Raw genomic sequence first — 11,861 nt, 5'->3', positions numbered from 1 at the left:
CCTTAAGAACCCTCTGTCTCTACTTTGGCTTCCAGGCCATTAAGCTGAACCCCAGTATTTGGAGGTGGATGGAGCTCAAGATCAGATCCCTAAAGTTCATTGCCTTCCTCTGTTCCCTTTGCTGGATCCTGCAAATCTTGATAAATTCATATGTTCCCTTGGTAATAAATGGTCCCTTGAACAGGAAGAACTTCAGTGTGGAAAGTAATTATATATACTGTTCTTGGCAAACAAATGAGGGAGTTGTAGGCTCATTCACTACTGTGATTTATTATTGCCCTCACTTTATGAGTTTGGGCTTTGTGATCTGGGCCAGTAGCTCACTGGTTCTTGTCCTGCACAGACACAAGCAGCGAGTCCAGTGCATTTGCAGCAGCAGACTCTCCCCCAGACCTTCCCATGAGACCAGAGCCACATGCACCATCCTGATCCTGATGAGCACTTTTGTTATAGTTTATTCAGCCTATTTACTTTTGTCAGTTTATACAACTCTACGAACAAATCAAGGCCAGTGGATGCTGAACATCTCTGAGATTGTGGTATCATCTTTTCCAACATTCTTCCCCTTTGTGCTCATCATCAGTGACACCCGGGTCTCTCAGCTTTGCTTGTTCTGCTGGGCTAGGAAATGAGTTTCTTAATCGGGTTCTAGTTCCCTAGAACTAGAGAGACCTGTCATCAGTCTCTTCTCAGTGTCATTAAATGTTCATCCCAATGTTTGTTAATATTTGGGGACATCTGAAATGTAATGAATGAGTGATGCTGTTGCAAATAAGGGCAGTAATGTGCCTGCCTGCATCAGTGCTAACAGGGAGCTAAAAGTGAACATCTCATGTATAATGAAACAAAGAATCCTTATTCCAGTTGTCATGTTCTTCAGTAGGGAAGGCCTGGACACTTACATGTGATAATGGAGGAAAATTCCTGAATTTAAAGCCCCTGTGCAGTCTATCACTTTGGGCGTCTTAGAGAGTCCTGGAACCTGGTTTTTTGTTTGTTTGTTTGTTTGTTTGTTTTGTTTAAATATATTTTTAAGCATTGTTGAGTTCATCTTTTTATGACAGGGAAAAATTACCTGTGAAGACCCACATGAGAAAGACTTATACAACCTCATGGGAGTAAGACCAATCCTGAATGTTGGGAGTGTGGATAGATGGGAGCACAAGAGAACTGAAGGTGATGAATGTTCTGGGTAACTGCTTAGGACAGTCTGAGAAGTCTGAGCTTTTCTTTGAGAACATTGTGGACAGAGAAGGTAAACAATCTAGTGGGTGACTAAATAATTTTCATTTCAAATTATATATAATCTGTAACTAAACTAACTTGTTTTTCTAATAATGCTATATTTATTGTTTAGCTCAAATGAAAAGTGCCTCATATGAATTCACTCTCAAGGAAACACATTACCAGATTCTCATGGGTGATTTTAAGTGTCTAAACAATTTAAATTCTTTTTCTCAGCTATGTTCACCTAAATCAAAAAGCTCAAGACTTTCATATCCTAAAATAACAGCTGTATTTTTCTAGGTCTGATTATTTCTGTCTAGAAAATTAAGCATGGTCTTCAGTACTTTAAAAGATTTATGTGTGATTTGTTATCTATAATTTCATCTACTTATTGAAATTTAATATATTCCATAGAAATCTGTGTAATTATCATGCCTATCAAAATATCGACAGTGTTTTTCGCTCCAAAGTGCAAGTCTTCATTTTTGCTTAATTCTAAAATTTTGAAATCGTCTTATACCAATTTTTAAAATAAAAATAGATGCTATAACTAGATGTTATTTATTTTGAAGGAATTATCTATGAGGGATCCTTGTCATTCATATTGCCTTACTTTTCACCAGATTTAACTTTAGTGGAGGATTAATTGATTTGGATATCACATTTCGAAAGTATAAACAATGATCTGAGTAAAAATTACATTGGTCATGTGGAGTACAATCAATATTTTTAACTTTATCCAGTGACAGATGGTCACCAGACTTTTGCAAACATTGTGTAAGGTATATGAATGTCAAGTACCTCTGTGGTACACCTGCAACTAACATAATACTGTATATAAGTATACTTTACTTCAGCAATCCAGAATGTAATTTTTTAAAAAGTTAAGGTTGTGAGAAACAGATATAGATTTGTCTTTTTTGGTTACTTTTTTAGAAAGAAACTTCCTCAAAGTGAGTATTGACATTGCAGAAGGGATTCTACCTCTTGTGATCCATTGGCCTGCAAAGAAGACCTTTAGCACCTTAAGTTGGGGGTATACTTAAGGGGTATTTCAGAAGTTCTCTCAGCCCTGGTCCATGTGGCTCACTTGGTAGGCACGTCGTTCCATAAATGAGAGGTTGCTGGTTCAATCTCTGGTCTCAGCACATATGATCCTCAGGTCAGGGTTGTCTGGGAGGCAATCAATCGATGCTCCTGTGCTGCATTGATGTTCCTTTTTTTCTGTTCCTCTCTCTCCAAGAGCAATGAAAAAAATGTCATTGGGTGAGGATGAAAAAAAATTAACTTACCTCAATTCCTGAGTGATATGGCTCAGTTGGTTGGAGGTTGTCCCACAAAGCAAAAGGTCACAGGTTCGATTCCCAGTCAGGGCACATTGTGGGTTGCAGGTTCCCTGGGTGGGTGCTTACAAGAGGCACCTGATTGGTGTTTCTTTCTCACATGGGTGTTTCTTTCCCTCTTCCTCTCCTTCCTTACTCCTCTCTCTAAAAATAAATACATAAAAAGTCACCTCAGGAATATTATATCCTTATTTACATGGGTTTATACAGTCATGAGAACGTTTGATGCTTGTGCAAAAATACGAGGCCCTATGATACTTTAAATATTGGTCCTTTTTCAAAGGATTCCTCCCTGAGCAGAGAAGTAGGAAATGCCCCTGGATCAGTTCAGTCTGTCCTGCTCTTCCTCTCCCATAGAAAGCAAAATTCTAAAATACTTCCTTCCAAAGCCTGAAGGCCAGTAATCCAAACTCCCTGAGTATCTTCTACCAATGAGGCTGCTTTCCATAGACCATCATAGCTGAGTGAGGGGCCCAATCCAAGACTCAACCCTGAGGGGATAGCCCTGGCCAAGACCTCCCCTATCCAATAGAATCTGTACTGATATGTCCCCATTTGGACCTAGTAATTGGTCAGTCAGAGCAGCTTCATAACACCCAATCAGAATACACAATTTGGACAAATCAGAACCATGCTACAAAATTGGACCAATAAGAATAGGTCAAAATCATACAATAAGAATTGTATGATTTGAATTCCTTATCTGTATAAAAATGAAGCAAATGGGAACAAGGGAAGGAATTTTGTAAGTGACCCGCCCCCGGTTACAGTGGAGCACAGTTTCATTCTTCTCTGGAGACTTATCCACCTCAGTATGTAAATGATTTACCTGATTAAATTTCTCTTCTTACTGTAGCCCAGACTGGGGACTCCTGCTGGTATCATGCTGATGGCAGCAAACTTTTCTTCACAATCCGCATTTTGTACATTTTATCCCTAGTACTTAATTATTGCATCTCTTAATACCAAGTACCTTTATTCCTATGAGTGTAAGTAGCCCCAGGAAGAGCCAAAGCATTAGTATGGGATCAACATTTGTAGACAGCATTCCTCACACTTTACAGAAATGTATGTATTCTCACTATATCAAAACAATTTGTTTCATGGGGTATAAATGTTCATGTAAAAAATACAATCAAAATACATTGGTTTTGTTATTGAGGTTTTGTGTTTGGTCCTCATGGTCTGGACCAGTGACCCCATGGTTCTTGTCTTGCATAGGAAAATGCAATGGGCCCTAGGAATTCACAACCACAGTCTTTCCCACAGGTCATTTAATGAAACTATGGCAAGTGCACCATCCCCATCTTCATGAGCTCTGCTTTGACTCTCTAGCTGCTATTTTGCCATTGTGGACAACCCAGATTGTGAACCCAAGTCATTGTCTGATGAACACCTCTGTACCGGTGTCTTCAAGCTCATTGTCTTAGTGTTGCTTGTCAGAAAAATCCACATCTCAGGGCTGTGCTTTCCCAGGAAGGCAAAGGAGACAAATATTCCAAGCAGAGCCTCTGGATATAAGTTCCTTCCAGAACATCCCATCACTTGTATAAACACTTTTGAACACTCTTTGTAGGCTTTTGTGTTATGTTGTTTCACAAGCAAAGTCACTGAGATTCCATATTGACAGAGATGGTGGCATTGTGGCATTGTTTTTTTCTTGACTGGAGAGCCTTGTGTGAATTTCAGGTGTGAAAATAAAATTCATCCAAAAAGTCCATGCTGACAAACTTCAGATGGCTACTTTGCAGTGCCATGCAGATCATCCATTGCTCCCGGTCAGGATAGTTATCACCAGCGTTGGTCTCAGAAGCTGAGTGGTGGCCCCGTGCAGCACAGTCTTAGTTAGCCCATGGGGCCAGAGTCCCCATTCAAGCACCGCCTGATTCAGCCAGCCTCCAGCAGGGCCCTCCAAGTGGGGTCTCTATGGCCAACTGCTGGTAGCATGAGGGTCGGGGACAGTGGGAGCAGCTCTGAGGCACAGAACTTTGAGGTAGAGCCTTTCAGCATCCAGACCCCACATGAGACTGTGTGCCCTGGGAGAGACCTACCAGAGAGGTCAGTGAAAGGGCCCATGTTGGGACCCAGCCCACAGCAACTTCAGACAAGTTTTGAGCCACTGGGCGGGATATGGCCAGGACTCCATGGCCCTTGCTATAGGCCTCTGGGGCCTTAGCCATCATGTGGACCAGACCCTGGCCTGCCACCAGATCTGACTGGCCTGGAGGCTCCTCCTTCCCATCCTGACCTGGCTGGATGAAGGGTTGTGATGACTGCAATGCTATAGGTGATAGCTCAGGAGAAACAGATGACATTTGCTCACATCCAGGTTCGGGGTTGCAGGTGTGGCTGAAAGATGCTACAGTGGCTGACCACGTGGGTCTGAAATTCTGAGAGTGGCTAAAATACCATGTTCATCCTCCAGGGGCATTTGAGCAAAACTGGCAGTCACTCATTCCCCACCCCAAATCACTCCTGGAAGCACAAGTTTCTTCCTCCCAGTGCAAGAGACAAATGCCAGTTTCCAGGCTCCTCCCAGGGCTCCGGCATGTGTTCAGACACTTCCAGGTATCAGACACTGAGTCCCTGTGCTGTGTCAGGTAAAGGGTGATGGAAAAGGGTTCTCCTTGTCTCGATGGGGTGGGACCTTTAGTGTCCTCCCTGTGTTGGTTAATTTGACCTGGATGCCTGAGCTCTGGGCTATAACCACAGGACGGGACAGAGGTGGCATTTTTCCACTGAACAGAATCCATTCTGAGGTTCTGAAACATTGCCTGGGAAAACCAGAAATTCACATGACTGCAATTTTTGCGATTCTTACTTTATTGCAGCTTTATTGCGATTCTTGCTTTATTTGGTCTGTAACCAAACCCGTTTGTCTCCAAGGAATGTAATAGGTGTGGAATGGGGTCCAGAACTTGGGGTGGCGGGGCATGTAGGATGTCCCCCATAAACCTGGCTAAGGGACGGGAGACTTGCAACAGGGCCATTGAGAGTTGCTTTGCATATCAGTAACAGTAGGCTAGCTTGATAGTGATGCTGAATAGACTGCCTGGGCCAAGGAGATGGGCATGACTTTTACCCATCATGAAGATGGGAGGCTGCTCCTTTGGTCACAGCACCTGTGACCAAAGAGCTTGGAAACAGTTCGGTTTGCTCCAGCCACGGGGCCATACCTGCCTGGACTAACAATGGTGGCCCACAAAGACAGAAAATACAGGAGCGCTAGCAGGTACAGGCGATTGTGGGAGGTGTGAGAAGCGGGGTTACAGAGCAGGAGCGAGGCTGGGGTTGAAACTAAAAGGCAGGCATCTACGTGCAATGAGGCCAGGAACGTCAAAAAAGAGTGGAAGGACCCCGAGGCAGTGCCACGTGGTTTTGGATTAGGAACTACAGATGGCAGCAACTGAACTAGACTGGACAGAACGCCTGTAGTGGACGACTGCCCCTCTCAGCCAATGAACGCTGAGGAAAGACGTTGCCCTTCCACACAACGCGTCTCCTGGGCGGGACTTCCGGCACTCTTCCTGGAGCGGGCGGTTGGGGTTCTTTCCTGACTGACGCGCTGTCGGGCGACTGGTCAGTGACTCTGGTGACAAGGCGAACCGGGAAGGCGAGGAGCAGTTGTCCTTTGCACAGACGCGAGCGAGAGGTTCGAGGACGAAGCCCCTAGGGGCGACCTAGGGGTCGCCCCTGTCCCTACGAGCCCTGCAGCCCCGGTGCGGGGCGCCCCTCTGGTCCTGCAGTCCAGGCCGAGGCGTTTCGGACCGTTGGGCGCACGTGGGGGACACAGGGTGTGACAGGGTGGGAGAGGGTGTCCCGCCAAGGGGCGGTGTGAACAGGCGCGGGTCCTTGTGACGCAGGAGGATATGGGAACCCGGCTCCTTAGGTGTATAGGGCCCGAGAGTGTGAGGGAAGTGGCTTGTGGACTAGCGGGTGAGGGGCTGTACCTTTGTTTTTAGAACTGGAAGACATCGGGGTTGTGGGGAGGAGGACACGGTCTGAATTAAGCTTTAAAACTTCAGCAATAACTGCACGGAGAAAGGATAGACGGGTTGGTAATTATAGGAAGTCATCAGTGGTTTTTAAAACGAGGGCTGAAAGATTGATATGGGTCAGGATATTTAAGTAGGTTCAAATTTATCCTATTAATTATGTAGTAAATGTAATGGGAAGCTAGTATGTTTAAAGTTGAGAGGCCTGACAAAATTAAAATGATAAAAATTAACATAATAACTATTGAAAAACATGCACCACCATGTGCCTTCTGATGTGACATCTTGACAATGACACCTTGTCACTCTGATGTTTCCCAGTCATATTCCAAAGCTTTCTCTAATCGTTTGAAAGCATTTGAGAAACAGGGAACATTTTAAAACTGATAAGCCTGGAATCTTCAAAAGTTGACGAGTTGAAAGAACTCAGTTGAGAGCTAAAGAACTTTTATTTATTTTTTCATTTAATTCTTATTCAAGTACAGTTTTCTGTTTTATATTCTCTGCCCTGCCCTCCCCCCACCAGCTAAAGAACTTTTATTTAAAAACTATTAGTAGAATCTGGCCCTGGCTGGTGTAGCTCAGTGGATTGAATGTGGGCCTGCGAACCACACAATCGCCATTTGATTCCCAGTCAGGGCACATGCCTGGTTTGCAGGCCAGTTCCCAGCAGGGAACTCACCAGAGGCAACCATACATTGATACTTCTCTCCTTCCCTTCCCCTCTAAAGATAAATAAGGAAAATCTTTTAAAAAATATTAGTGGAATCTAAAGCGACATGAAAACTAAATATAACACATGAATTTGGATTTGGCCCTGCAGAAATTAAAATACTCAAGAAGGACACTGTCTCGGCAAATGATGGCAATGTGTTCTTCAATTATATTGTGTCCATGTTGAAATGCCTGATTTTATTACAGTTCTCTGATTGTATATAAGAAAGTTTCTGGCCTGGCTGGTGTAGCTCAGTGGATTGACTGGGGGCTGAGAACCAAAGAGTCACTGATATGATTCCCAGTCAGGGCACATGCTTAGGCTGTGGGACAGGTCCCCAGTAGGGGCCACATGTGAGTCAACCATATATTGATATTTCTCTCCCTCTCATTCTCCCTCCCTTTCTCTCTCTAAAAAATAAATAACTAAAATCCTTAGAAAAAAAGAAAGTGTCTGTGCTTTCAGGAATTCTGTGCTGAAGTATTCCGTGGTAAAGAGGAGAAATCTTCCAAATTACACACCGATCATTCAGAGGTTACAGTATATGTGTGTGTGTGTGTGTGTATAAGCATACAAATATGTGTGTGTGATGTGTTTTTGTAAAGAGAGGGAGAAAGGATTAAGTAATTGGGGCAAAAGAGAACCATTTGTTAAATGTGAGAAAAGTGTTTATAAGTGTAACTTTTTAAATCCTCGCAGCAATTCTTTAAATTTGAAATTATATCAGTATTTTTAAAATATAAAAATTATGTATTTTATGTATGTATTAATTATGTATTCGTTTGCCTAGTAGGAAACTAGATATAAACTAGATCAACAATCAAGTCAAATGAATTAAATTATTTAATATAATTTCAACCCTTCCTGACATTTTAATTTTTTCTTTTGTCCTCACCCAAGGACATTTTTTTCCATTGCTTTTTTAGAGAGAGAGGAAAGGTAGAGTGAAACATCCATGTGAGACAAGCATCTATTTGTTGTCTTTGTGCACACCCAGACCTGAAATCCATTCTGAGACTGCTCGGTGGCAGTGGCGGGGAGGGCGGGTTTACAGATTGGCAGTGGGGGGATGAATTGTCATGCACCCACGCCCAGAAGGGGATAAACCCACAACCCAGGTATGTGCCCTGAACTGAAATCCAACTCGTAACCCTTCGGTTATGAAACAGTACTCCAACCACTAAGTTACAGAAATCAAAATAAGGGCCCTTACAGTTTAGAAGAGAGGAAGACAAAGGTAACTCACCTAGGAGAGAGAAGGTGGGGAAGGGGAAGGTGCAGGAGTGTTCCTGATGGGGAGAGCTCAAACTGGCTTTTAATAAAGAGGGGGACTCCTCTCCGCTACTTTTGTGAGATTAGATATGATACGAAAAGGATGGGCTGCCAGCCGCGGGAGGCTGCCACCGCGCGAACATGGCGGCCGAGATCCACTCCAGGCCCCAGAGTAGCCTCCCAGTGCTGCTGAGCAGGATCAAGGGGCACCAGGACGCCGTTACAGCCGCGCTGCTCATCCCAGAGGAGGACGGTGTGGTCACCGCCAGCGAAGACAGAACCATCCGGGTATGGCTGAAGAGAGACAGCGGCCAGTACTGGCCCAGCATTTACCACACGATGGCCTCCCCTTGCACCGCTGTGACTGACCACCAGGACCGCAGACGGGTGTTTGTGGGCCAGGACAGCGGGGCCGTAGCGGAATTTCATGTTTCTGAAGATTTTAATAAAATGAACTTTATCAAGACCTACCCAGCTCACCAGAACCGGGTGTCTGCGATTATCTTCAGCTCAGCCACAGAGTGGGTGGTCAGCACTGGGCACGACAAGTGTATCAGCTGGACGTGCACCCGAAATGGGGACACCCTCGGGAGGCACTTCTTCACGTCCTGGGCTTCCTGCTTACACTATGATTTTGATACTCAGTACACTTTTGTTGGCGATTCCTCCAGGCAGATCACCCTGCTGAAGCTTGAACAGAACACCTGTTCCGTTATCACCACCCTCAAAGGACACGAAGGTAGTATCGCCTGTCTCTGGTGGGACCCTGTTCAACAGTTACTCTTCTCAGGAGCGTCCAACAACAGCATCATCATGTGGGACATCGTGGGAAGGAAAGGCCGCACGCTCTTGCTCCAGGCCACCATGACCGGGTGCAGTCACTGTGTTACCTGCAGCTCACGAGGCAGCTGTCTCCTGCTCCTCGGACTGTGGGATTGCCGTGTGGAACATGGACTTCAGCAGAGAGGAGGCCCCTCAGTGGTTAGAGAGCGACTCCTGCCAGAGGTGCGAGCAGCCCTTCTACTGGAACATAAAGCAGATGTGGGACACGAAGACCCTGGGGCTGAGACAGCATCACTGCAGGAAGTGTGGGCAGGCTGTCTGCAGGAAGTGCAGCAGCAAGCGCTCCAGCTACCCCGTCATGGGCTTCGAGTTCCAAGTCCGCATGTGTGATTCCTGTTAGGACTCCATCAAGGATGAGGATCGGACTTCTCTAGCAACCTTCCATGAAGGAAAGCACAACATTTCCCACATGTCCATGGGTGTTGCCAGGGGACTGATGGTGACCTGTGGGACCGATCGCATTGTAAAGATATGGGACATGACGCCCATGGTGGGCTGCAGCCTGGCCACCGGCTTTTCCCCGCACTGACCTGCAGCGCAGGGTCCACTCCTCTCGGCGGCAGCCTCCAAATGCCACCCTTCCCTGTGGCGCTGCAGTCACCATAACGTGAACGGACAGTGGCCACCTCAACACAGATCAACACTTTCCAAAAGAAACAAATTGTAAAGGTGCGTTTCGGGGAACCCGCGGAAACCACCTGCGGGGACTAACGGGCAGAGGTTCGTCTGCAGTGGTTCCTGGACCCGTGGAGTTTTGTCAGCAAGACTTCCTCCTGAACACCAAGCAAATGGGGACTAAAAGATCAGTCTAGCAAGTGAGAATTTTAGAGCAAAAAACAGTGAACTAAAGAGTTACTGCCTAGAATGCTCTGCAAGCTGTTGCGAGGACACACACACCTGCCCTGTGACCCGCTGGGCCCCCAGGGCTGCTGGTGCAGCTAGATCTGGGACAGGAGGCTGTCTCTGTCCCTCAAGGGGACACAGTAGGGACTTCGGAGCCCAGAGGTGCCTCCTCCTGTGCAGGCAGGGTGTGAGCACGCTTTACACTTAGTGATGCGCAGACATGTTAAAGACGCCTGTTGTCTCCAGGGCCATTATCCTTAGTGGCTGGCTCACTTCCCCCGTTTCTTCTGCCCGGCAGTATGCCGTGGGAGAACCTCACGGTTGCCGTGAGTGACTTGTGAAACTCCTATATTAACAAGGCAGTCCACATTCTCCCTGCCCCCACCCCCGCCACGTGTGCTCTGGGGACAAAAACGTTTCTGTGGTGCCACTGCCATGAGAGTCACAGAAGCCGCCTGACTTTCTGTCATTGCTGTTAGTGACGACTGCTGGAAACCCCAGCTGGCAGCATGCGTGTGGCGGGAAATGGTCCTTCGGTTCCACGGAGCAGCCCTCCGAACAGGCACGTTCTGTTCCTAGTTCCAAGCTGAGCCCCTGTGACACTGTGGCAATTTAACATGCGCCTCAGATAGAACTCCAAAGCGCTTTAACCTTAACCAATGTTGACTTGTATTTGTAACTAATGCTATTACTATTTCATGGAAGGAAATTGGCAACCTGGAGCAATAGCGTTAACCAGCTCCTGCGCAGTAATTCCCAACTTGTAAATTGCTTTCATAACAACTTGCAAAATCTGTTGTATCAAATGGTGTTGGAAAGAGTTTGGTCGCTCGTTACCAGGATGGGGAAGTGGTGGGGCAGGGGGCGCCTACTTTTAATATTCAAATATTTATCGTTTGATTGTTTTTAACAATAGTACACGTATCTATTACTTTAGGACTATGGAAGTGAATGGGGAGAGACCTACTTTTTTAAAGGATAAATTTAAAAATAGCAAGATTTATTTAAAAATAAATTTTTAAATTTAAAAATAGTTATTGCTATTTTAAAAATAGCAATAACAAATTTTTTTTTGTTAGTCTTACTAATGGATGTTGTTAAAAACTCCCTTCTGCTTTACTAACGTTGGGGTCATATCAAGACCAACTCACTATATACGATACAACTATGGAACTCATTCTGTTATTCTAACAGCAGCTAAGAAGTACTGTAACGTCAGACAGGCAGTTACACTGAAATGTCTTAACGCTGAGCGTCTCACCTAAGGGGAAGCAGTAAGGCACATCTGTTTCACAATGATCTGCTTTGACACTTGGCTTGCCTTCAGAAATAAGACTGAAGCGTTTTGTTGCTCCTTCTAATTTTTGTACTATCTCATCTGAAAAATGATGTTTCCTTTAAAAACTTTTCCTAGGCTTTCTGCACAATGTACATCACTAATACTATTTGGAAGGAAAATTGAGTGATGGTGATGTATAAATGGCAGTGCTGAATGCTGACGTGAGTTCGGTCCTGGTTCAGCCCACACAAAGGTGCTATCCTGGGGATTTTACGGAGTCCTTAACGGAAACCCGAACACGATCAATTCCTTGCCACAATGAAAAGTGCTGAACTGTGGTTTTG

The 11,861-nt window shown here is 45.3% G+C and overlaps 2 protein-coding genes across 2 annotated transcripts; both read left to right on the top strand.

The window, feature by feature from the left end:
- Positions 1–5: 5 nt before the first annotated feature.
- On the top strand, positions 6–1,526 carry LOC118988212 (vomeronasal type-1 receptor 1-like; the record flags this gene model as incomplete). Its single annotated transcript, XM_037047674.1, is given in 1 exon segment — positions 6–1,526. A coding segment is annotated over 1 exon segment (636 nt), but the record flags the coding sequence as incomplete, so codon positions are not given.
- Positions 1,527–8,693: 7,167 nt separating this feature from the next.
- On the top strand, positions 8,694–10,490 carry LOC118988159 (WD repeat and FYVE domain-containing protein 1-like). The gene is given in 3 exon segments (XM_037047578.1): positions 8,694–9,405; positions 9,408–9,458; positions 9,461–10,490. Coding segments are annotated over 3 exon segments (1,227 nt in total). The 3' UTR covers positions 9,925–10,490.
- The last annotated feature ends 1,371 nt before the right edge of the window (positions 10,491–11,861 follow it).

The sequence above is a fragment of the Sturnira hondurensis genome, unplaced genomic scaffold (genome assembly GCF_014824575.4).
Source record: "Sturnira hondurensis isolate 20B ecotype Veracruz unplaced genomic scaffold, ASM1482457v3 Scaffold0006199, whole genome shotgun sequence".
In the NCBI taxonomy this organism is placed as follows: domain Eukaryota; kingdom Metazoa; phylum Chordata; class Mammalia; order Chiroptera; family Phyllostomidae; genus Sturnira; species Sturnira hondurensis.
Note: the sequence above shows the minus strand (reverse complement) of the source record. Positions and strands in the feature narration are given on the sequence as shown.